The 27142-nt window shown below is 40.3% G+C and overlaps 1 protein-coding gene across 12 annotated transcripts in view; it reads left to right on the plus strand.

Annotated features, from left to right (window-relative positions):
- FOXN3 (forkhead box N3) overlaps positions 1-27142 on the plus strand; it is a 201461-nt gene that overhangs the window by 150816 nt on the left and 23503 nt on the right. For 6 of the 12 annotated variants that reach the window (XM_071745814.1, XM_071745812.1, XM_071745817.1 and 3 more), the window contains one exon: positions 22337-22402. The exons of 3 other annotated variants lie outside the window; for them this stretch is intronic. In XM_071745814.1, coding sequence (XP_071601915.1) covers positions 22337-22402 — 66 coding nt within the window. The remainder of the gene's footprint in view (positions 1-22336; positions 22403-27142) is intronic. 3 more of the 12 variants (XM_071745816.1, XM_071745820.1, XM_071745821.1) reach the window with 1 other exon arrangement.

Genomic DNA, 27142 nt, shown 5'->3' on the forward strand with positions numbered 1-27142 from the left:
CATTGCCTGCACAGCACTCACATGCACTTGGCATTCTGATTTTGTCAGTATGCCTCTATCACAGCCTTGGTCGTTTAAAATCGGGTTGATTGTCCTTTCCCTATCGTGAACTTTAAACACAACAGATTGATTGAAAGGGATCCAGACCATGTGGGAGGGCTGGATGTATGGGGGACTTATTATTTCAAGCCTTTATATCCATAGCAGTCAATGTCCTCCCAGTGCATTATCCCAACCTGAAAAGTGTGACCACAGAACACATAGTACATGACTTCTGCTGGCAGAAGGTTTGGCTGAGAAGAGCTCAACCCTCACTTCAGAGGGCTTGGGAGGTAAGGAGCCAGAGAGCTGCAGATTCTGCTTAGGAGTAGTCAGTGCTGCTGCCAAAGAGGGGATGGCTCTGGCTGCCAGCAGCTGGCCTGGTTCAGCAGCTGCCTGAAGATGTAGGTAGGAAAGACTCTGAGCTGCGTGCTTGGCATGCGCTCCCAGTTGTTCCGCTGTCATAGCCCCGTGCAGGGAGGAGGCAGAAGGTAAAGAGCTGAAGTTCCCCGTGGTTGTTAGCATAAACATATGCAGACAGACGTGCTTCATGCTTGTTTAACTTATATCCCTGTTGCCCTCTTCTAAATGATCTGTGTAATAAAAATGAGATAACAGTAAATAAAATGTGCAGCCTACTTTGGAACTGTCAATAAACAAATGTCTCAATTTTACGTTGTGTGCACATTTGGTTATCGGATGTTTCCTGCAGTTCTGCTGCTTGATGCTCTTTGTGTATCTCTCCTTTTGGGACCAGGGTATGAATTTTCTCTCCTAATTAGAATACTGAACTGCTTTAACCAGTTTAGTAATTATGAGAGTGGCCATTACTTCAGTAATGTGTAAGAAGAAAGTGAAATTCAACTCCTTTGACTTCTGATGGTCACAAGTACTTTGAAGGTAGGTGACAATTCCTGTGCTTAAAATTTGAATATACTATCAATTTTATGCTCAAAACACCAATCTTCCTTACTAGTGGTCTTACTGTGAGAACATGCTTTAGATCTTGTTCTTTAACTTATAACAGAAACTGAAAATTTATCAGAATTATTTGTGTTCTATTGAATTCTACTATATTTTCTTGGAGTTCCTGTATTTTCCAATTTTCATGAAAGTTATTAATTTCAAATTTAGTTATAAGCAGTGGTTTTGTGATGTTAGTTCAGTACTGCAGCCTGTTCTATTTCTAGTGAATCTCCTTTCCGTGTCCCAGTAGAGCCTGGCATTGTACAGAGGAGGGGAGAGGATGTGTGGAGATTTGAGAGGAGGAAGCAAAAGCCTGTCTATCCTTTTTCATGTTTGGGCTTTTTTGTTTAGTTCTAATTCATTCCTTTTTAATAAGTGTGAGCCATTCAACTTGCAAAGCTAGGGTTTTGATTTTGTTTTGGAGGTTTTTTGTTGGGTTTTTTTCTGTTCTTGAAGTTCAGAAAATATCAGTATTTGTGATTCTAAGGCATTTTGAAACAGAATTGGCTTATTTCTTTGCTAGCATATTCTGGCAAAATTACAGAGGCATTGCAACTAATTTTGCCTCTAGGTATCCATTTTATTCATAGTGAGAAGGGGAATCCTGATGTGCAAATGAAGGGCATTCTGTATTTCCACGAACTGTTTTCAGACTGTCTTTGAGACTGGTGTTTTCCCGCTACTTACTTTGTTGCAGGCATTTATACATGGTCAGTTTTACAGTTTCCTTCAATAGTTTGAGATTTTTCCAGGTTCTTTTGGGTGCTTACTGTTGTATTTCCCTTTAATAGAATCTTTGGTCCCTTTATAGATAATTGTGCCGCTTTGAGGTCATAAATTCTGTACCTTCAAGTGAACTGTAACTTTTTGTTTAGCTAGAGTGGGTCAGGTTTTAAGCTTCCTTTGCATGTAAACATGGTTTCATGCTTTACCTTCACAGTAAAGGCATGCTGGCTCTTTCAGTGCAAGTACATGGTGTTCCTTTGTATTTGCTGTTGGTGTGGATGCAGGCTACAACTAACACACTAAGAAGAAAGGTTTTTATCAATATTTATATAAGGTGTGTGTCTTACAGTTCCCCATTAGATATGTTGTTAAATAATAACTTTTATAGCTTGGTGTTATTTCTGGGTAAGTTTATAAAAGTACAGACATTACTTGAAGGACTAGGGTTGGTTTTTTTTTTCCTTAAAGTGTTGCATGGAGGGTAGTTTTCAGTATATAATGCGTTAAGACCGTGGAACTGAAAAACATGTTGTCTAGGTAGAAAGGAAGAGATATATGACACTTTGGTGACATGTTTATAATTAGTTCTGGGAAAGCAAAAGAGTTACGATTTGTGGTCATTTATGTATTAAAATAGGTTTGTGTTACATCCTTATTCAGATGCAGAAAGCTTTAACCAAATTGAAGTACATTTTTCCTTGGCTTATAGAGCAGCCTGCACTCTGAAGGCAGAAAGATGTCAGTTGCCTTATCATGGCACACAAAACAATTACTTGCTTCTGCATATCATCTAGCCTTGGTCTGCTTCACACTCAGCTGGGATGTGGGGAACTTTGGGGGCATTCTGTGTTCTAGAGCAAACAGCTTTTCTGCTTGGGCTGGGTTTGGCTTTGCTGCCAGCTGGAAGCTCTGTGAGGAGGAGAAACCTGTAATTCGAAATTGAGTGGCATCTGCTTAAAAGGAGAGAGGTAAATGCTGTAGGAAAAAAGAAAAGTCTACCTCCTGTCTAACGGACCAAAATGAGGCCAGCTGGGTATTTCAGTCAAAATAAAACTCCTCCCTTGGAGTGATTTAAAGCACAGTCTGCAGCCGAGCATGCAGGGCAAGGGAAAAATTTGTGATGAGATTATTTCATCTGGTGTCCATGAGAGTGGGGTCTCTTGCTCTCTTCTGTGTTGTTTTGTTTTGTCTTTAAGGAAGGTGGCTTTTAAGTCATGTCCTGCTGGGGCTATATACCTGTGGACTGATGCCAGTTGCCATGGCAATAGAAAGTCTTCCCAGCTGAGGACAGAAAAAAATGCATTGAGGTGTCTTCACTGGGAAATGGCTACAGCAGCAGAGACATCTCATCCTGTTGGGGAACAGAGCTGCCTTTGAGAACCTCCCCCGTGATTGAAATGTCCTGACTCTACCTGATGTGAGTGTGGATCATAGGATGAGAGGGTTTATTTTTAGACTGAAACGGCATCATGGAATATTGAAAGATGTCTCTGTTGTTATGTGGAAAACAGACGTTTCTGGTGTACTGTGTCCCTCCTGCCTAGCAGAGATGCTTTCCACTCACGTGCTCCCACGCGAGAGCATGAGTACCACGTTGGACTTCTTAGGTGGGTCAGATCCTGTGTTTAGTTGTCTTCCTCTTGCTTTGTAAGTCACATTTCAGTACGCCATGAGCAAGTATAAAGATAATTCTTACATAAGCCACTTTAATTGAGTTTGTCAACTTCAATATCCCATCCTGATCTCACTGCTGCTGAGGTTTCTGATAAGCAGGATGTTGAGAGGGTCACATCCCAAATGCCCAATGCTGCAGTGAGGGGAGGCAGCTGGGAATGCTCCTTTGCATGTGGCTGTTTCAACAATGTGGCCTTACCATCCAAGAAGAACTCTGATCCTCATGTGATGCAAATATACACTGGTTAGAAGGGAAACTGCTAATTCTTTCTGCTCCAGACAAGACATGTCCCAAGTTTCAAAGGTGTTCTACTCCATCACCCTCTCCACACAGCTAAGGATTTCACATAATTAATTATGTAGACCATGGAGTGAATATTTATAGCTCTTGGGGATTTTTTACCTCATCTAGTCTGCTGTGGGTGCTGCTACAATCTAAAAAGCAAGTAACAAAGGGAATCTTTGGTAAGGTGTGTTTTAAAAGCTCTTGTAGTAGTTTATTTTAAATCCTTGCCTCTGTGTGTGTTAAATGTAATTAAAGCAAGAGCTGCATGGGAAAGTATACAAATTCTGAAAATACATCAAGTATATATCGTCAAGGTTTTTATGTCTGAAAGATCTAATCTTGTAAAAATACTGCAAAGCAATGTAAAGAGAAGTCTGGTTGTGTTGTAAATAGTGCAAAAGTATTTTAGTGACTGTAGTACTAACAAGCAGAACATTTTCATTTTTTTCATTTAATTTTTAAAAAATTTCATTAGTATTCAAAACAGGAAAATCCCTGGCTGAAGAATTGTAGAAATGATGATTGCTCATTAGCAAATAGAATACAGATGTTCTGTTCATTTTGCCTGAGTGCTTCACATAAACACCTTGGGGAGTGACTGGCACAGAGTACAAAACTTGATAGCATAACAGTGTGCTAAGCACTTCGGGGCTGGCAACAGAAGCAGAAGCATACCATGTAATTTTGTAAAATTTCGTGTAATTTTTAATCATTTGTAGTGTTTGAGTAATGCGAGAAACTTTGTGTGGGAAGTGTAGGGGGGGGGTGTCTCTGCAGGGCTGTAACCAACACCAGAAACTGGAGATGGGTCAACTTTGTGAAGGTCTGTTCATGTCTTTTTGGTTGACTTTCTACATTCAACTTACAGAAGAGCAAATTTCTGTCCTCCTCCAGGTCTGTGAATCTTGTATCTGTTGTACATTTTTTGTTTTGCCTGACCAGTTGCCCAGCTGCCTCTGAGGCAGTATCTTTTGGGTCCTTATACATCTTCAAGTGGTGTTACCAGGTAAGAAATTTGTTGTTCCTCCTCTCTGCATCTTCCATTCCTCCATTCTTCCTTCCAGAGATAATCCCAGGTCTATGACTGTAATCAAGCACCTGTTATTAAAGGATCAGACTATCTAAGGCACCATTAGAGACTTTCTGATTAGGTGTGTGTTAGTGGCTATGGAGTTCATCTTAGTGTGATGGTGCTGAATTCACAAGTTCTCTTCTGATGCTTATGCTGCTTATGGAATAGCTGAAAGAGGTGTCCCTACTCTGCTGGCAAAGCTAAGTGAGTTAGCTCTTCAGTGTCCCTTGCTCTTGGTCTCTGTTCCTTGCAGAATTTTTTTAAGAGAGAGAGTTCCATTTCAGTGAAGATGCAGGAATTGTTTGTTTTTTAAAACCCACAAAAGAAATGCTGAATCTCATTTGTGCTATTGGGTGGACTTTCAAAGAAAGGGGATTCCTAGCTGCAATATTTTTCTGGCCAATTGACATGGTGGGTGTTGTACTTGTTTAGTTGCCAGGGCCAGGCTGGGAAGAAGCTGAATGAATTTTGAAAGTTTCAAAAATGCATTTATTTTACTACAGAACAGGTTGATTCCAGTGTGTTGGTTTTCATTTGGTTTTATGTTTGTTTCTTTGTTGTTTTTTCTTTTTTCTTTATGTTGGGTAAGAAGTCTTCAAATTACTGCCGTAGAGTCATGGAGCAGTGAAGTTGTACTTCAAAGTGATACTGGCTTCAAACTGCAGCTGAACTGTGACATTCCAGACCTGATTGCCTGCTGCAGCTACTCTGCAAATTTATTATGCAGCAGTACATCCTTGGCAGCAACTATTAAAAATGCTCTGGTGGGTTTTTGGGTTTTTAAACTTTTTGAAGTAGCTTTAAAGTATTAAACAATGTCAACACTGGGAGTTGGTCAGGTAATACAAATGGGAAGATGTCAATGGGGACTCAGAGAGCTTGTTATAACCTCAGGGCTTTCTGGTTGTGAGCCCTCACCCCCCTTTTAAGCAGATACTCAAAACTAAATGGAACTTCTTAATATTAGTCTGTCCTGCTGAGTTGAAAACCATCTGTCTAAATGTAAAAACACATAGTAGCTATCAAAGTTATACCACTTCTAGAGGCAGAATCAAATTAAAATGAGTTGAAACAAGTTGGATCAGCATGAAGTGACTCTGTTTGTAAAGAGTATTTTGCATTTCTATATCTTTTCACAGTCATAATTGAGAGAAGATATCAGCAACTTCAGTTACAAAGCTGCTGTTTGCTTCCTCCTTTTGCCCTAAAGCAAACAAAATAGGCAGGCTCCCAATTTGCAATCCATTGAATGAACCCAAATCACTTAGCTGCTGTTTAGTTGTCCTGGCAGCAAGGCAAATAGATGTGAAAAGATTAGGCAAACAAAAAGGCAAAAAACTTGGCCCTGTTATAAGGATTTGGAAACCCAGTTAGTAGTTTATCATTTATTGAGGCTGCAGGATAAAGGCACATAAGAAAAAGCAAGCTGGAAGTAAAATCACTCATCTGTGAGATCTGTAGGAATGCAGGGATTCTTGAGATAAAGTTTTAAGTTTTACTGTCATCTCATCCTTTCTCTTCCTGTGCCTGTTCCGTTGCAACTTCGATATGTATTGAAAATCAGAATAACAAATAGTGAGGTTGTGAAAGAAAGTATGTTAAAGAAGAAAATTAATGGTTGTGTTAGCTTCATGACTGAGACACTGCCCTGTTTTGCAAAGAGGATGTATCTGAGAAGGGTGTTAGTAAGAATATAAGGTTTCTTATTCACTGACGTTAAAAAAATCTGAGAGGCTGCAGGCTTTAGGACAACTGCAGCAATTTTTGTTAACATGTAGTAAGAGACAGTCTTTGCTTCAAAAAGCTTGTAGAGTGCAGCCCATGCAAAAGAGAAAAACTCTAATTCATCCATTTAGAAGGGAGGATGAAACACATTACCTGAAATCACAGTGTCTGCATGGGACTAGGATGTGAATTTCAGGTTGTGCTCTTCCCAAGGTTTTGCTGGCATAGGTTTGGTGGACATAGGTATAGGTGAAGAAGGATCATTCCCATACATCTTATTCTGGAGTCCAGCCTTGAATACAGGCCCAGGGCTTAACAGAGAGAGTCCAGATGGACCGAGGCTTTGGTTTCCCATCACTGCCTGGAGATCTGAGGTACTTTACTTTGAAATTGATAAATGGAGTGGTAGAGAATTGTTGCTGTGATATGAATTATTCCCACTGTTATTAAATAATAAACATGACCACAGCGACCTACTCACTCTCTAGACTGGATTCCTTCTGTGGCTTAATCTTGGTAATGGCTTCGTATTTGAACTACATAATGTCACGGGTGAGATGTGGGTCGCTGAAGAAAGGAGCAGCAGAAGGAGGTTCATAGATTGATACTGTATCATAAAGCAAGGTAGTAAAGAGCCTTAGGAAATTATATTTCTTAAGTCATGCAGTCGGAATTGCACTTAGACGAGACTGCTTTGTATTTACTAGCTGTGTTTACTGCTTTTTCTGATACGCTTAAATAGGAAAAGCAGGTATTTGGAAACTTCAGGGAGTGGAAAATGGAGTTCTAGACCCGAATCTGTACAGTTACTTTTGGGAATAACATAGCAAAATGAGTGAGCTTGATTTGCTGCACAGCAGATGCCAGGATTATATGATGTGGAAGGAATTTTTTACTTTTAAACCCTTTCAGTGTGATGAAATGCAGCAGAGAGGAAGGAGGGGCTGACATAAGTGCCCTCATTTTTTTTAACCTCTTCTGTGCTCTGAATTTAAAGATACCAGTTGATTCATGCAAGTGCAGCCTGTCTGCGTAGGTGGGAGACTCTACCAAAACAGTAATTAAATGTAGTGAATGTTTCTGGACTAGAGCTAAAATGGAATGGAAAATAATACCATTTATTCTGTGGTTTTAAGCCATGCTGCTATTAACAGAAAATGTAACAGCGAACTGAATTCACATGAAAATTGATGAAGAGTACAGTGCGTCTTTTTTGCTATTTATGCATTATTTAAAACAAGTTTAGCAGACTATAGAGCTTCTGATTATAGTCAACTTGTAAGTGTGTTCTGCTACATTGTGCAGCATCTCAAAATAAAATGGACCAGCAGTTGTTTACAAAAGCTGAGGGCTCTCAAGACCAGCTCGTGGGAGGAGCAGATGGTATTTGGGCATTGTGTTGTGATCTTGCAGTCCACGCAATGCTGTGTTGGGCTGATTCATAGAGATCCACTTGCAGAGGCATTATAGTGAACTGTTTCATTGAGAGGAGACGAAACGTTTGAATGAACTTTCTTGCCTTTTGCAGTATATTTAGTAAACACCATTGCCTGCTGTTATATTTAAAGAAAATTACAAGAGTGTATCAGAGCCTTCATTAAAATAAGCTAGAGCTCCTTGTAAGCAGTGATCCTTCTGCTCAGGAGATCCTTCTGCATGGGCTGTGATGAGGTGAAGAAGCCATGCACGTAAGGTTCAGGTCCAGGTTTTATTGTGGGATCCCATAGGACTGCAGTGGGCCTGGCAGGTGGGCAGCCCAGCTGGGCTGCTGCTCTATGAAGGGCCAAGCACTCCCTCGCACCACATCTCCGTCCAGCATCCTGCTGGGACTAGAAACCCAGGGAAAACTGAAAAGTGCTCCCACTCCCCCACAAACAGAGTGCTCTGCCCCATCACCTCCCCTCCCCACAGTGCCTGTGTGCAGCCCCGCTTCAGGCCCAGGCAGCTGGTTGAAGACAAATGTTGTAGCTGGACAGGACGTGCATATTTTCTTGACTAATTAAAAAAGGGTCAAATTAGTTACTTATTGAAGGGAGAGAAACAGAGGGCAGAAACTCCACTAAAGCAGGAATGGTGGTAAAACCCCAGGTGACAAGATCTTTACTGTGTTTCCCTTTTAGGCTTTAATAAAGCTCAGGGTGACTTAATATTCAAAACCTGTTTAACCTGTTGGAAAGAACAGAGCCCTAGATCCTTGTTGCAGACGGTTTGTTTGTTGCTACCAACTGCATTTCCATTGCCTAGTGATAGTGTTTGTTTTCTTGGAATTTGCTTTCTGGGTGCAAGGTTTCACTGGTGGCTCCCAAATACAGCCCTGTGGAGGTGGAGTTGCTGCGGGCCAAGGTCCAGTGGGGCTGTGGGCAACCCATGAGCCCTGCCCTGCCACTGGGAGGGCAACAGCAGAGGAGGAGAGTCAGGGCTTCAAAGGGGGTGGATCTGGAAAACAGGAGAAACTGCAGTGGCTTTTTATTCTTGCTGGCAGGCACGGTCAGCGTTAAACCCGTTGCTTTTATGGGAACAAGCTGACCTACTTATTAACGCATTGTATTTCAGTCCTCAGCTATGGCTGTCTGCCCCAGAGGGGTTGTGTTTCTGATCTCTTGAAAACTCTGGACCCCAGCCCTATCCAGCCTTGCCCCTTTGTCTTCGGCAAAGGGTTGTTGGGGTTCTGTCCTTGAGCAGGGTGTGAGGGGTGTCTGTCTGGTGATGAGGAGCTCTGGTACAACGGTATGGGCACCATGCAGTTATCCCTATGAAAAAAAGCCTATTGGAGGGAAGAGAGGGAAGTCACTAGTGGTGATAGTAGCTGTGGGTACACATAGGATATCTGAAAGGAAAACTGTTTTGCCAGCTTTTGAAATTCAGATGTGATCGTAGTCAAGCTGCTCTTCTCTAGCTGCATTCTAAAAGGGAGGTGAGGGTTGTGTTGTAACAAAATTGGCAAATGAGTAAATTTGGAAAAGACTAAACATCTGTGCAGGGTCAGTGAGAAGCTTCCTCTTGATTTGGTCATCTGGTGAAACTGTGATGGTGTATTAAATTTGTGCATCCTCATTTCATCTCATGGAGATGATGACATGAGTCAGTGTGTGAGGCAGTTGGGATTTGGTCTGTTGGAGCAAATGCAGACATCTGTGAGCAAACAACAGGAGTGTGGTGGTGAAGAGGATGGGACAGCACTAGGAAATGTCTTTTCTGTGGCAGACTGTTGCTTCTGCCTCTACTCTGGGTGCCTTTCAGTTTTTCAGAGCTGTTGGATGACCATTTTGCTAGGACAGCAAGAAGTAACTGCTCCATCCTTCTGTAACAGTGGACTATGACCCTCTGTTGGTTTGAGTGATATACCTTTATGTGACTTTCCAGTAGAAATGGATTTGTAGCTCTGACATTCAACTGATTTAAAATAGAATTTTCTGCTATGTTTTACAGAGGCTTTTGTAAATGTATTTGCTTAGTTTCTAGCCTGGAAACCCAACATCATTGTCCAAATAGTCAAAGCTTTTCACTATATTTCCTCCAATTTTCCCCCTAAAAAGCTGTGACCTCCTTCGGTAATTACATTGACAGAGAGCCTTAGTTTTGAGAACCTTGGAAGGTTGTGATCATGAAGGAGACATGCTCAGCCAGAATGGTATCACAGGCTTTGCTGCAAAATTCATTTTTCTACCTTTTACACTTCTTCTCCAGTACCTTGTATACATGTGCCTCTTTTTCTTTGATGTACACATATACCCTCAGTCAAACTACGTAATCCAAAAGTTTGGAAAGAAAAGAGGGAAAGTCTGTGTTTAAATTCTTGAGAGGCATTCTGCTATCATAATGATAAAGCTGTAGGATTACCCAGAGATACAAAATGACAGACATCATAGTTAATACTACTCATCAGCATCCTTTCTGGCAATCTGAGAGCAGTCCTATCAGTAAAAAGCTGAAGCAAGCTGTGCTGCATTATCGTGATTGAGGGCCAGAGCAGATTTGATGTTGCTGGCTGACAAGAGAGTAAGAAAGGAAGTCTTCCCACATCTAAAACTTAGCTTTGGAAGTAAGCTCTTTGTAACAGTGTAAATACATCCTTACAATTCTGTTAAAATATCTAATAATGACATGAAAACCAACCTCAAACATTTTTTCAGATACTTTGCTTTTAAACTAGCAGGAAGGGAGCTGCTTACCTTCATCTCCGTTAAAAAAGATAAGGGATGAAGATGTAACTTGGTGCTTTTGTAGAGTCAAGTTTGGGGCTTATGAGGTGCAGGCCCTTCCTGGCCAGCATCAAGTTTAACAACATTGTTTTTTTAATCAGCCATAATTACCACTCTTCCTATCCTCTAAAAGGAGTGACACAACTTACCTCCAGCCCTTTTAAGTCTTTGCGCTGTTTTCTAAACTGTACTACCATTGTTCAGCCTAGAACTTTGTTTTCAGTACTAAGGAATCCTGTAACTACCAGCTCTGTAAATTCACTGGATTTTCTCTTAACAATTTTGCATAAAATAAAAATACTTCCATCAGTGTGTTTCAGTGGAAGAATATTTGTGGCTTTTATAACAGAGTCTCTACAAAGACTATAATACATGCCATTAGCACGTTTGTTGTACCAGATGAAATGTTGCACCAGATTTATGAATAAATGTTTCTAAACTGGGGCATCAGGTATGTGGTAGGAGAGGGGTAAGGATCCCAATAAGGTTTTCATTTCTATTCCTGACTGAGTGCAAGACAGCTGTTTGCCTATAAATAATTGTATTAAAATAAAAAATAAATAGGAGCGTTTTTCTTTCTGCATTTGCTTTTCTGGAGGTCTGCCACCCTCGAACTTCGAGATTTTTCTACCCCCTGCTGGAGACAGGCAGAAGAGAAGCAAGGATGTTCAGAGCAGGGAAAGAAATCAACAGACACTGTGGTGCTTAGAAACTCTTCATCTTCTGGCGGTGGAAGGGTGATGAGATGGGTCAGGAGGTCTGTCCGGCGGTGGGACTGTTCCTCTGACTCCCCCCCATTAATTCCTCTGACTCCCCATTAAATATCAGTGCGCAGAGAAGTAGAGATGGGGATGGGGGTGGGGTGGGAGAGACGAATGTGTTCTCTCCGTTTTGTTTTGTTGTAATCTATCTGATTACCAAACATTATTAAGATTTGCTTCCCCAGACATCTTGTGCTTTACTGTCACAGACACACAGGTCTGATGCATAGATCATGCTAGTAAATTGCATTTGAGCTGGCAGCATCAGTATGAACCGTTTCCTGAATGTACATGAAGCAGAACTCTCTAAAAGGCCAGAGAGTGATGTGCTGCACTGACAAGGATTACAGAAACTCGTGTTACAAATCAATACTAGAGTTTGCTGAAATTTTGGAGTACAAAAAGAAATGTGGGACATTTATTCTGTTTAGTTGCAAACAAAATGAACAAGAAGACTTCAAACCTACTAAAAGCAAGGCAGCTTTTGTCGTGTCAGCTACTCAGCTGGAGTGGCTGTTCCTCCCAGCTGGGACAGGGCTGTCTGGGATGGGGACCTGCAGGGGAAACAAGATCTAGCACCATTTAAAAGGTGATTAGGTGATTTCCTCCCCTGCCTTCTTGTGTGCCCATGAGAATGGCACAAAACACACTTGGGATTCTTGCTAATGAGAGCACTAATGTTTTTACAAAACCACCCTGAGCTATAGTTAAGCTGCCCAGCTGTTTTAGTCTGGGGCTGAGTCCTGTAGGATGCTTGTACTCTGATCCTCTTCCACAGGGACTACTCATTCTCTGGCTTGTATACACTTTTAAGTGCTTTCCTGGATTACAGCCACAGCTCTCGCTACTATCTGGATAAAGGTTCCTTTTTTTTTTTTTTTTTTTTTTTTTTTTTGATTGTCCAGCATCTTCTTTTAGGCACAGCTTGTGCACGTGGTCAGTCTGTGTCCCTGCATCACATAAAGAGAATGGGATGAGAGGACTTTATCTTACCCGCTTGTTTTGTGAAGTAAATTGCTTTACACCTTTCAGCTGAGGATCTGAAAGAGTTTGTAAAGTAATGCTGCTGGTATTCTGCCCATTCCTTCCTCCAGTAATCTCGTCTGTCAAGCTAGTGGCAGCTGACAATCCAAGTTTGAACAGAATCATTGATACCAGATCAGAGGTTGGCAGAGAGGGAATGCCATGTCTCCCCTTCTTTGTAAATAGAAGTTTTTTTCAACTCTTTTGGATAGAAAGGAGACACGTGATAGCAGTTTGGTGCATTAGAAGCATTAGAAGTGCATCCAAGGGGCCTGTCAGTGCGTCTGAGCTGCAAAGTCTCCCTTTAGTGCTTACCCTCTAGAGACCTGCGTGAAGTACTCTCTCACTACATTTCAGCTCATGGCATTTCCTGTGTTCTCTGTTTTTGAAATGTTTAAGAAAAAAATTAATGCAAAGCCAATATTAACTTACATGTTTGCTACTACATAGCACAGATAGCACTAAATCTTTGCATTAGCAAAGTATTTACTGGAAGATTTGAAGTGCATATATAGCTGAATTCAAGAGAAATGTAATTGACAGCACCTCTGATAGTTTTTCTTTGATTTGCAGCAAATCATCTACAAAATCTTTTCTATGAAGTAGTGAAGTAGGAAACAACCCCTAATAACTAGGATGTGATGTATAGTCTAAATGAACTGTGTTTTTTTAAACTAAATCCTATTACTATGTATGCTGATTAAGCTAAGCTAAAAACCTAACCTTAGTCGGACTAATTTCACTCTCAAAGTGTCTTCAGTGTTCAGGCAGCTTATGTTCACTGTGTTGCTTTCAGCGGGTTCTTTCACTTAAAAAGGCCAATATAGTCTCAGAATATTGATTGTTGTATTTAGAAAGTAATTCTGCTACTCCTTTGGTTATCTTGTAGACATCTGCAGTGGGAATGTCAAGACCTTTAAAGGCTATCTTTGTTTTTGTATGTCTCTGCAGTAATTCTTAAAAAATGACATTTCAGTTCCTTCATTGCCTTACTGTTGGCTGCATCTTATCCCTCAGCCCGGTCGGGATGCTCTCCAGCAAAAAAAAAGAAAAAAAAGTCAAAAGGGCCGAAACACTAGGTCCTACTTCTTGTGTCATTTCCTTGAAATCTGAAAATTAAAGAAGCCTAGGAGCATTGCAGGAAGAGTGGCATTAGTTCTGTCAGATGATGGCAGTGTTGCTGGGGCTGTCTTACCTCCTCCATTGGTTTTCTTCTGAGAGGCAGAAGAGCAACTGGTTTGTTCCAGCCATGTTGAACATGACTGCCTGTGGAGAGTGCTTTAGTCTGCATAGTCAAGCTCAGGGTATATCACACACAGAAAGCTGATAGGCATGGATCCTGTGACTCCATAGTGCTGCCTGTAAGCTTTCTGTAGTTCAGCTTTGTGATGAAGGGGTGCAAGGTCTAGTCTTGGGATGTCAGACATCATCCTGGGGCTTCTGCAGGTTTATGTAGAGGAGTCTCTGTGCAAAGAGGCTTCCACTGGTGTAGTTTCTTCATTACTATGTTTTTGTGTTCTTTCCCTCTCTGTCACAGAGTTGCAGAGGAGGCCTTACATGCCCTAGAGAAGCACAGTTTGGAAGGCAGCTTATGGAGTGTCCCTTGGGTCATACTGTGAGAAGCAACACTGCAACTTCTGTGAATTCCTGTTCAATCTTTTTATTTTGTTCCAGCTCCTGTTAGAAGAGTTTTCCAAAATACCACTGCTCTGCTGTCTAGAAATGTTCTGGTTACCAGTCTGTCTTCAGCCACTGTTGGCTTTACTGAACCTGTCTTTAAACTTAGTAGCTTTTCCTTGCTTGCTGCCACTGTCCACCCCATGGTCACCTCATTGCATTGATAGATTCTTACTTCCTTTTTGCCTCTGTTTTGCTTGACTGGCCAAGCCAAGATCCCTGTTTTCTCTTCTAAAGCAGGGGGTCATGGGGGGTGTTTGCTGCTTTTGTTGGGTTTTTTGGCTTGGTTTTGGTTTTTGTTTTTTTTCAAAGGACAAAACTTTCCTGCTTTTCTCAGGATACATACTGGAGTGAGCTCTTCATGCAGTGACTTGCAGAAACTGCATCTTCCCCCAGACTGAGGTCTAGAGCCTGTTTCCCAGAGGTTCCAGAGGAACCATTCAGGTCATTGGAACTTGCTCTTTGGAAATCACGGATCTTAAACAAAATAAGACTTGCTGTTATCCTCCTGCTTAATCTAAACTGAATCACTTTGTGGTCCCCTGTTCCAAAGTCATCCTCATTACTTAAGATAAAGAGCAGAAAATAATCTATTCTTGTTTATTCAGCAACATGGATAAAGAAACTTGTCAGCTGTCACATCCAGGAATAACTGGCCATACCATGGTTAATAGCATTTGTTCTCCAATCTGTACTATAAAGTTAGTCTCACGTTTTGCCAATTTTTGCATTTTTTTAATGATGCAGAGCTCTATCCAGATCTGTATCTGGGCCAGTAAGTTAAGAGCAGAGCTAGTATCTCGCTCTTAGAAGCGTTCTTTGCCCATCTTTCCACAGCATTTCCTAATATATTTTGTTTTCTTCTGTTTCCAAATTTTGCTGTTTCATTGTTGCATGGCAGTGTCCTACCATATAAGACTTGTATGCCTTTCCCTTGAAAAGCACAGACCTTTTGGCATCTGTTTCAATAGTAATTGCTGTCCCATCCTGTTTGTGAATTTTCCTGTAATAACACTAGTGCCTCAAGTTCCTCTTTTTATTATGTCAGTCTGCCTGTGTTATTAGCACACAGCTATCTGAGCTGTTGGGTTATTTGTTCACCTTTTATGTTCTTGCTTTTTGTTGTAGATTTTATTTGGCTCCCAATTACGTGCAGTCTTTTCACTGCTGATGTCGTATGACTGACCCCTTTTCTCATCATAAGTAGTATTTTTTACTTCAGATCCCTGAAGTACCTTTTTCAGTGTTGTTTCCGTATTTATCCGACATTTTCCCCTTTGCTCCCTGGATCCTGAAGCTGGCGGGGAATTTATGTTCACCTCCCCTAGCCTTCCCCTGGTGTGTTTATGCTTTGAGCTTGGTGCCATGGTGGTTCCAGTAGTTGGGATGCTTGGATAAAGCCCTCCTGAAGACTCATCGTGCAGTGAAAGTTCCCAAAGGCTGTATTTTCCGGCAGAACCAGTGGCTGAGAGAAGGGGGTCTGTAAGCCTTTCCCCAAGAATTTGTTTAGGCTGTGCAAGATTCATTAGTTCATTCCATCTGGCATCTCCTGTGCTTGCTGGACTGAAAGATGTGCTTGGTTCTCAAGGTCTGGTGGATGAAAATGTATTTTGAAACAGCATGAGAAAGAAATAAGTGTGTACAACACTTGTATGGGACAATAATGTGTGGCTCATTTGGTCTTAAATGGCCAGTTTGTAAAGGGCTTTCTCCTGCCAGCCAACCTTTCACTTTGCTGGATGAAATATCTACTGTTAGCAGCAAGCAGGTACATTATGAAGGCTTGAGCTTGAGCAATGGTGATCTTGATGTCTTAGTTAAAGAGAACACACATCTGCATAACTGGGATAATGAGCATGTGTGTTTGTGTGCGTGTGTATCCTTCAGTCAAAAAACCCAAACCTGTAAGAGTGAAAGGAGTTACAGCCCTCATATTCACATCTTCCACTGTCGAAGCTGAATCTGCAGCAGTCAGTTAAGAGGATGATTGAAATTCCTGATAACAAATTAGGTAAGTACATGATGGAACAGCAAATTGTTTGTCTTCTGTGCTAGACTCCCTGGCTAGTGCTTTCTCCTGCTGATATTTTCTGTTCAGTACTACAAGCTGCACAGGTGGGGTGGAGTCAAAAAAGACCTTACTGTTGTCTTTGTGATATATATATTTTATTTTCACATCTTTCAGCACTGAAAATTAAGCTTACCAGTAATGTACACCAACATGAGAATGGATTTTTAAAATAAAGGAACAAAACCAAAGCAAACATTTGCATGCCACTTTTATGTATAAGATGAGATAAGATCTCATCTCTGTCTAGTCAGGTATCTCTTAAAAGTATTTCTCTTTCACTGGTAAAATATGTATCCCTGTTTGACTCTTTCATTTAGCATTTAATTGATCTTAATCTTTATAACCGAGATGACATAGATGATATGTTTTGGTTTCAAACAGTTTTCCAAATGGTAGATAAACTATTTTGAGTTTGGGCATGTGTAAGATGTTCTGTAACTCTTCTACCATTATTTTTGTTAAAGTTAATATTTTTAACAAGAATATGTGTTGTAACTGTTTATATTCAAATGCCTTATATTCAATGAAGTTTCTTAGTTGATAAAACGGTATTATTAGAGAATGGAAATTGTGTGTGTAGCTCCATGACAATGCAAATTTAACAAAAGAGAGGAGCAGGAAGAAGGTTTCTGCTATAGATGTTCTGTGTTTTTTAAAATTAGACCACTCAGAATAATTTGTGCCATAGCTTACTTGGCAGTGCTGGAAATCAAGCTGGAAAAAGTTACTGGTTCATTTAGACCCATACCTTTCTTCTTTTATGTCTCGTACTAGATCCTTTCAAAGGAGTGAGAGAACCACTGTGACTGCCAGACCAGTTTTCCATTGCTAGTGAAATTGCTTCCTCCTGTCCTCTATTATGTAGCTTCCAGAATTATCATTCTTGGTCTTTCATGCGCTGTTGGTGAGGTATGAATATGATGTCTTGTTTCTTCCCAAGATCTTGGTGCTGAATCCTTATTGGTGTACTGTATGCTTCCACAAGTATTCTGCTTACTTTAAGTGCACTTCTCAACACTATTTAAATATTTCAGAAGTGGTCTCTGTGGCATCCTACACCAAGGAGTTTGACTGAGTTACAGTACTTACAGTTCTCTTCAGGTATTTCTTTCTGTCTTGCACATTCAAGTTTTATTTTAATAGCTTTGTTCTCATTCAGCCATTAGAAAAAAAATAGAAAACCGGGAAAAAAACCTTCATTCTATTATTCTTTATGTCTCCAGCCTAACTTGACTCATACCAAGGTTAACCATCATGATGTGAGAAGGGATAAGGAGTATCTATTAACAGACAAGTTAAACAGAGGCAAGCCACAGTTTAATAAGTCCACAGGTAAAAGACAGAAGACAGTGATGATTGCTTTTGCAACATTTTCCTCCAACTGAAAACTGAAAATATTAAAGAATCAAATCACAAAAAAAAATGTGTAGGAATGGGCTGTTGTAGGAACTGAGACAGGAAGTAAAATGACTGGTCTTGTAGAAAAGGAATAAGAGAACTTTTATCTTCTGATAAAAGTTGTAGACAGGTTTTAGACATTCCAGCTGGGGCAGAGCATAGGAAAAAGCAGTTGGATAATGTTGAGGCAGAAGCAGAAGTGGCTGAAAACCAGCATACTGAATGGTGAAGTAAAATTCTTTACAAAAATAGTTCTATTTTAGATGTAGTAACTTTAAATTAAAATAAGATCTAATAAATTCCTTTCTGATGAGATAACATGGCAATGGTTATAGTATACAGATGGTGCAGTTTATTTACTAACTACATTTTTTACGTCAGTTGGCAGTAACATTTTAGTAGTACCTAAATACACATCTTAAGTGCCTCTCTCTAAGCATCTGTGCTGGAAAATTCAGGCCATGGTTGCTTTGAACTGCTTCAACTGCTATTTTCTTTAAGATCTTATAGTATGGCTTAAAAATAAATACCTTCCAGCAAATTAAAGAGGGACTGTGTCATCCTTATTTTTAGTGTGATTTAGTTGGAAGGGGATAGATTTGAAGCATTCAGTGCATTCAGTGAACTCAGATCAACGTTTGAAATAAAAATAACAAAATAATATGAAATATTATAAACCACTTCCACTCTCTATGACATGAGCTCAGATCAGAGATCACAAACATAATAAAAAGAAGCCTATTATATCTGGCTTTGACAATACCTGTTTGGTTTCAATTATTTTTTGTCAATTATAGAATAAACTGTCTGCTACCTGATGGTTATCCATGATGTTACTGAATGTTTGTATGTCATCTCATGCCAAAATATTTCATTACTCTTATTTTGCCACTTCACATGCCTGTGCAGGACAGATTCAGATCCATACAGTTAACATGCAGAGTGAAATATGGCTTTCAGGACATCTTGACAATGTGCACTGGATAATAATTCCAGAGTGATAAATTAAGGCAGGAGTGAGCAAGTGGAGTCCTGGTTGATCTTAGCTGGGCTTAAACAATAACATTTTGTTCTTCAGTGAAACAACTAGATGGTCTTTACAGATTCTGTCTTAACTTCTGAACACTTTGTTGAATAGAGGATTGAATCTAAAATGCAGCGAGCAGACCTGCCAGGGGGTTTGTGGTTTATTCTTTGTTGGTATCATCTTCATCAAAAGAAGTTTTTTGTTTTGTGCTGGCAAAAGTACCAGTAGTCTCCCGCTGCAAGGGAGGTGCTGCAGCTGTGTTGGAGTTCCAGCCCCTTGTTGGCTTTGAACTGCCTTGGGATGGATGCTTCCATATCTTAAGAATTTAAGTTCTTGAGGTTTCTTCTAGGTCCTTTCTGATACCCCTATGAAGGGCACTTGGTGAGTGTGGTACCGAGCACTGAAACTTCAGATTGTTGCATGAAGGACTGTGTGGACAGGCAGCAGTCATCTATTAGGGAGAGCTGTGGCTGCTGGCAGTTTTTGTCACAACTTTCTGTCACCCTCCAATGTTGCCTGTTTGAGACTCTGATGTACTCTTTCTTTTTCATACCATACCCACAATCTTTCCTCTTCTTTATTGCTCCTTACTTTCCTCTTTCACTGGGAAAGTTGGACATCTTCTACTTCCTACTTGAAAAAATGAACACAATTTGTCTATGCAGTCAATTCAGCACTTTAATTAGCAAAAAGAAACCAGAATGCATTCATTTAAATACTTAATCTTCTGAATTCCAGAACTTCGTATGCAGTTATTTTTAACCTGGTTTCCTAGGGAAAGATGTTCTTGCAATCATTTTTCACTAACCACCCACTGTTAATAACTTCAGGAGCTTTGATGTTGTTTGCAGAGTTCAGGTAGGGCAGAGATCTCAGCTGTGGAATCCACAGCTTCACAAACACAGGCAGATAGAAGGGAGGGGATCCAGTTACCAATGTGGTTGGGCTGACATGCAAGGTCAGCCCTTACCTGGTAGAAATGAGAGGATCTGCATGGAAGAGACTTCACTAAGATTCCATCTGTGAGGAAAGGGCCATAAGCGTGAGGACACTGGTGGAAACCACGTATCTAAGCAGGAAATGCCAATCCAAGGAAAGGTGCCCTTCTTTTGTCTGTCTTTAGGGCTGCTCCTCATGACTATTTCTTGGCTCTCCTACTTGACACCCTCAGGAAAACACCTCCAAATTGTAGGCATGAATGCTGCACAAGGATGATCTGGCCTTTCAGTTTGCCCTTGGACATTGCTTCTGCACCAATTCGTGTGGTCTCTGCTGGCCCTCTGCACGTGTCTTCTTTGTGCAGCCAGCTCCTCGTTTTCCTTTTCCTCTGCAGAAAGACAAGCCAAAGCACCTTGTCCTGTATCTTATTGAGACCACCCTTGCTGTGTGTCTCCCAGCCCTCTTGCCCCTCTGCCAAGGCATTATGGAATAACCGTGGCCCCTTCAAGAATATACTGATAGAAACAGAGCTATACACACCATAGCTGGTGTGGATGGTCTTGAATCATGGTTGTATGGTGGAGAACAGCTGCTGTGGATGCCTTCATGTCTTGTAAACAGCTCGTGTAAATGTTGTGAAGTTACTACAGAGATATGGTGGTGAGAAGCCTGAGAATGCACCTTTCAGGATAAACTGGTTGCATTGGCTTTATCTCAGCAGAGTTTGTTACACAAGTAAAACTTGAAGTCAGCAGGAAATGTGGTTTTTTTCTGGTTGTGTTCTGTTGTTCTTTCAGCATCAAAATTGACTTTATGCTATAGTGTTATCCAGTGGCAGGACCTTATATGAAGTAAAATGAGAAAATAAAATCTAGGAATAGCCAGTAACGAAATGCTGAACTTGGCAGTATGAATCATCATACAGGAAATTCAGCTTCTAACAGTCTTCTGATTTTAACATAGGAAAGATGTGGAAGAATTCTATTTTGTCATTATTTCTCAGGTTTCTTTGATTTTTGTCTTGCTTTTCAATGTTAGATAGATTATCATTCTTCAGTTTGACTAAAGAGACACTCCTGCTGTGTGGGCTGTGTGCTGTGTGGGCCCAGTCCTGCCACACAGCGCATGTTTGGGACACTTTCACCATAGATACTGCTTTTGCTGCATCTTCATTCAGACTTGACTTGAAGATGAGTGTAAGTTGGTAAAGCTGCTTTTCTGAGGAGTCTGATTGTGACTTTTAGAAGAGGGTAGGCTGCCTGTCCAGGAGACAGGCATCTGGTTTGTAGTGTGTTCCACCTGTGATACCAGTTTAACCTGCTGCTGCTTCATCCTTAGTTTTACACCTACTACACTGTTGCTCTGTTTACTGTTCCAGCAATTAAAGTAGCCATTAGAAGTGCTTTCAGCTATCCTTGTAAAAATAGTATATACTTAAACAAATAAATGAAAAATCCCTTTTTGTTTCCTTAATCAATCAAGTGAATTTCTATTTTGCTTAAGCAGATACTTAAATCCTCTATGTGCCATTTGTACCGTTAATAAATTGCATGACTTTATACCACATCGCATTACTGGAAATAAATTCAAAGTATCTAAAGGTACATTATACCTATATTTTTAACAGTGAAAAGTATTTTTCTGACATAATAGCCAAAATAAAGTGCCGTGAAGCTATTAGCAGTAAATGGAATTTTTTTTTAATGTAATTTAGTATAAATACTAACAAGCTGAAAAAAACCCACAAAAAACCCCACAAACAACAAACACATACTCATTAGTCATTCAGTTTAGCAGCACAGAGGCAGCAGTCGGCCAGGGTGTGCGTTTTCATGTCTGCTTCAATTGCACACTTCATTTATTTGGACATGGCATAGGCGGCTTTCTCTGTCACACGGCATCGCTGCACGATTAGCAAGTTGTGCCTCAGGGCAGCTGGGACTCTTTGCTGGGGCAGATGTTCTTTTCAGCTTATTCAGTGGTCGTTCTGGGGTTGTTTACTGTTGTCATAGCTACCTGCATTTCCATAGCAGCCGAGCTGCTGTGTGTGAAGCAAGTGAATATAGTTATAAAAGGATCATATTTTGTTCTGTCTCTATAACTTACCATCTGTCAACTGACTGTTTGTGATGGATTCAGAAATCAATTTAAGAATTAACAGCAGCTGCCCGATCATTTTTGCTTATATTAAAGTGACAATGGATGAGGATGCAAATCAGTTGGTGCTTCAATGAAATGTTAGTTTCTCTTTTTTCCCCCTTAATTGTAGCAGTTTGGCTTCCAACACTTTCTCAAACATCACTGAAATCCTTACTGACAATCCAAAACGATTGAGAGTCATCTTCTGTACTGGCTTAGGTGTAGGTGTTCCTTGCACTTCCCCTCTCCACTGTCAGCTCATCCCTGTATGTTGCTTCCAGAATGTGATGTTGCACTTAATTTCACAGATTCTTTGTAACGAAATCGTAATACTCTTCACAGAATTAAATAGCAAATTCATGAGCCTAACAGCAAAGGTATTGTGCACACATGAGTATGGTTTGGTGACATTTATCACTGCTCTACTAAATAGTAGCAATGGGATCACATGCAAGTTTGTGGGTAAATTCAATGTGTGACCAACAAGCCCTCTGAATAATGAACTCTTACACCTTTTCACTACAGACATTTGGTTGAACCTGTAGTTTAGCAACGGGGGCAAGAAGATTAGCCCAGTTGTAAATAATCTATTTATTGGTTGATTTTTCCAGATCCTGACATTGATGCTGCCACTGCCATGATGCTTTTGAATACTCCCCCTGAGATACAAGCAGGTTGTGAGTAGATATTTCTATAGCATATAGCAACATAGACGTGTAAAGTTAATATTCTCTTTTGTAAGTGTACAGCGTGCCAGATAAAAGAAGGATTTCATGAAGAAATACAACTTCCCTTGTAGACCCTTACACTTTCTTGACCCTTACATGAGTATAATTTTGTTGTTCATATTACATTATTTGTCACATGAATAGCAGTAATCCATGTTCTCTAATATAAAAGAGAGGTTATTGTTATTCATGATATCCACATAATTGAGTAACATACTGTTATCTGTACTGATAGAAAGACCTGGGGCAACAGCCAGGAGAAAGGCAGGGAGAGAAAGAGAGCAAGAGAGTGAAGGGTACATGGCATATGGTTTTGTTTTCATTTTGTTTTGATTTGACTCCCATCGTGTGAGTTACCACAGCCATCTGGATACTTTCCATTCAGTTGGGCACTGTTTCAGCTCTTTCCTTGCACACATCCTGCCCATTTTGCGTTTTTGCTCTGTCTGATGCAAGGCAGCAAGCAGGCTCCAGGAGCAAAGGAAAGGTCTCATTTCCTGCCAATAATGTCCTTGTTCTGTGACCAGAACCACGGTTTTGATGCTGTATACTAACAGAGCTCTGAAGGGGGCTTGGCCCCCACTGTACTGAGCTATGAAATAGTAAGGGAATCATCCTCCCCATAGAGCTTGCAGTAAAGATATTACAGGAATACATCCACACAAAAGCAGGGAGTACAAGAAAACAAACATATTGCTGGTCAGCAAGCACAGTTGTAATGCCAAGTGACAGGCAGCTCTAAAAAATAAAGGCAGAAGTTAAAATAGAAGCCATTCTCAAGCCTGTCTAGCATCACTACTATTGTTCTAGCTCATGCAACCAAATACAAATTTCAGGGGAAGCCTTGATTTGCACTTTGATACTCTGCCTGGGGAAGAGAGTCAATTACTATTAAAGCATTTCCTGTGCAGCCAAGGAAAGCTATTGTCATCCTGCTTTGTGACCCTGCCAGAGAAATGCCTCTTGAGATGCTCCTCTCTGGGGAGAGTGCAATGTACCAAGAAACTGTTCATTCTGGAAAGAGGGGAGAGTGGTCCTTCTCCTTCTCTGTCAAACAGCCTTCAGGGACTGTGGGGAAAGGGAGAGCAATCCTTACTATGTGTAGGTAGGAAAAAGGAAAGCTTTAATCAGGAAGATGAGCTTATCATTTGGCTTAGTGGGAAGAATAAAATAAGGGATCTTCAAAGTATCAGAAATTTAAAAGAAGTGAGGTTTGTGGGGCAGAGAAAAGGGGAAAAGAAGTTGGGGAAGAATGAAAGCAGCATGTGCACAGAAAAGAATGGGCAAAATGCAGAATAATCTTGAACGACTCATGGGAGGACCTGGAGAGAAGAAGATTGCAAACAAGAAAGGGAAGAGATCCACATAGTAAGCTGCATGTACTTAATACTGCAGATTTTTACCACATCCACGTTTGCCAGAGTTGCAGGTGTTTGCCTGGAAGAGGAGATTTTGGCACTGTCATTTCATAGAGATCATAGCTTGTAAGCTGGCAAATCACTTACTGCTATTTTAGTTTGTACAGGTGTCTTTGAGGAGGGAAATTGTAGCCTTCTAGGAGTTTGGCATATCTCTTCTCCCCATGTCACCTTCCCATTGAGCTGTTGTGTCAGGACAACAAAAAGTGAGAGGGAACTTAGAGCAGAAAGATGGTTTCTCGTTCACATTGCTCCTCCTTAGTGCCTTTGAACTGAACTGCAGGGTCTGCTCAGGTGTTCATGAATCCTGGGAATGTTGGGTAGAGTTGACTGATGCCAGAAGGAAAAGGCAGAAATTTTATCATAATATCAGAGGTCCTATAAATTACAAACACAAAATATTTATGTGTGTACGTCAGGGGATACCTAAGGAAGTAAATCAGCCTGTCCTACAAATGCAGTTGAGTTTCACTTATCTACCATATTAGGAAAATTTTAGGCAACTTAAATCAAATTAATTACTACTGCACATTAAGAAACAGCTACATGAAAAATCACGTATAAAATGAATTTTCAAATAAAAGGCAATTGGGCTATAAAAATTTCATCACAATACTGATCATCATCTGGAAGCTCACTCTTTGGAAGTTCATTCTCTGCTCTGTCAATGACTGCAGTGGTCTGTAAATCAAGCTGTGAACTATCAGGGCAGTAAGCATGCTGGTACTGTTTATTTCCTTGAAGATTTAGAGTTGTGTCAGTCCTGTTAGACTGTGGTGCCAAAGGATGTGGTCAAACCATCAGTGCTCCACATGCCCCATCTTCTGAAGACAAGGTATAAAGAGGAAGTGGCATAATTTGTGCTTTGACCATAGGTGTTAATACCTGTCTGAAAACACCTTTTTGTTCTGAAGGCCTTAACTCTGAATGTGCCAGTTACTTCGACAACAAAGATGATCAGGTGAAAGCAAAACCCAAGTGTCATTTCATGGTATAACAACTTGAAAAATCGTCAGGTTTAAAACTCTGGTCTGTTAAGGCCTTTGCCTTACAGACATTTAGCCTTTGTTGTGAAAAGTGAATACCTCCAGAGTAGATTGTTACAAAATCTGGTTTCATGTTTGTATGGATTGTTATATGAGTTGGCTTTTGACTTTAAAGGCACCTCCTTGGATTAAAAGCTACCTTTTAAGCAGGATAATCATCTGTGCTTATCTAGTCAATGTGAGTGCTAAAAGCATCTTTAGGATGAAGTTAGCTATAGCTATCATTCAAGGTCTTAATAATTGTTTTCTTTTGTAGTAGTCCCTCGGAAAGGAATTTCATCTTAATGGCTTTAGAAAATCCAGAGTAAATTATCCCTGCTTTGTAACAGGTTGATTAATTATCTTTATGGTTTTAAATGACCATTTAAAATTCCATATGCATGTGTGACTGCAAACAGCCACACATGAATTCTAAGGTTGGCTTTTGCTTTTATGTGCAATCTTGGTACTGAGTCTGGGCTGGCATAAGCATTGTGTACCATTTACCCCAGTCACACCCTGCTTTAGTTTCATGACAAAAAAAAATAATGGCAGAATAAAAAAGTGAAGCACCACTGATAGTATTATTTTGTGTTTGTGGAGGTTTTACTTTGCAGACTTAAGACATGAGTTAATTAATTGTTCACATGGCTACCACAGGTTGAAAATAATGCAATTATAGTTGGGGTGTTGGTATAAGAAATCAGCTTCTAAAAATATCAACACTTCACAGACCAAATATTTATAGATTGTAACTAAAGTTCAGAGTAGCCAGCCCTGTGCAAGACTCTGCTGAAACATACAGGCCAGATGGCACCAAGAACTAAATATGAAGGATACTGTGATATGCTAAGAAAGGGCATGTAGGTACCTAGTTTTGATACTTTATTTGCTTCAGTTAATGGAATTACTAATATTCTATCAAGTTTTGTATGGTTTGCTTATGTTTAAAAGGAGACAGCAACTGAAGCACTTTCTTTCTTCAGTAGTAGCTATCAAAAGTTATGAATACTTTAGATTTTATTAGTAGCCGGTGTGTGATACTGATTACAAAATACATGACTTGTATTGAAAACCGTATTTTGACCTGAAGGGGGGGCTGGGTAATGACTGGGCCATCTTGGACAAGTTGCATCAGATTTCTGGGCCTATTTTCCCTGATACGAATCTAAGAGAAGACAGAGGAAAAGGAGTTTGTGAATAAATGATGAAGTTCATTTTGGTAGTCATGGCTACTAACTCAGTGAAGCCCATGCATTAGTTTTGTACAATTGTTAAGATTCTTACCAGTGTCTTGAAAGTAAAAATTACCAGCTGTCACTCCAGTGTGGCATGTGTAGCTGCCCAGGCATGTCATTTAGCCTTGCCAAACCCATGTGTTTTGCCATGATTAAAATGGAGACTTTTTTTGGTGGTTTTGCAGTGCATTTGAATTTCCTGAGATTCAGGTTACTGTATTTATTCATCGAATCCAACCATTAACCTAGCACACTGCCAAGTCCACCACTAAACCATGTCCCTAAGTACCACAGAACATGTCTTTTAAATACTTCCCCGGATGGTGACTCGATACTTTCCTGGGCAGCCTGTTCCAGTGCCTCAGAGTAGGAATTACCTTCTTAACTGGTGAGCTCATTCTGAACTTGGAACCATTTGCTCTTTAGGAAGAACCAGTAGGAAGGGAGTTTGTGTAGTGTGTTGCTGCTTCTGCTAGTGAAGCAACACTGCAGTTAAAGTGATTATACTGGAAATCCTGATGTAATTCAAGAAGCTTCTGAGTCAGTGATACTATACATAACTTTGAATTCATGAGTATTCTTTTATGCATTGCTGTATAATTTGAGAATTGCACACACGTGCAAGTCCATTGCTCAAGGTGAAGTTTAATACTGCAAACAGCTATAAACAGTGCTTTCAGAAGGGGTCTGGGTACAAACCAGGAAACCAAGAGTCCTCTGACTCCTCTGAGCCCTCTGAACATCCATCTTCTGTTTTGAATACTGCTTACCACTATCACCCAGGTTAGCTAGAAAGTGGTGGGAGACCTCACAACACTGGTTTCATGGGTTGTGGTAAAGATGTTTTAGAAGGTAGGGACATGGAGTTTTGTTGAGTGCTTCTTAAAAAGAAGCTTTCAGAGGGTTAGATGAGCAATGGTCTGGTTTGGAAATCTTTTTTGATCTTTATCTCAAAGCATATAAGACTCAAAATAGAGACATATGTTTTAAGTTGGGTAGGAGAAGTAA

This window comes from Heliangelus exortis, chromosome 5 (genome assembly GCF_036169615.1).
Source record: "Heliangelus exortis chromosome 5, bHelExo1.hap1, whole genome shotgun sequence".
In the NCBI taxonomy this organism is placed as follows: domain Eukaryota; kingdom Metazoa; phylum Chordata; class Aves; order Apodiformes; family Trochilidae; genus Heliangelus; species Heliangelus exortis.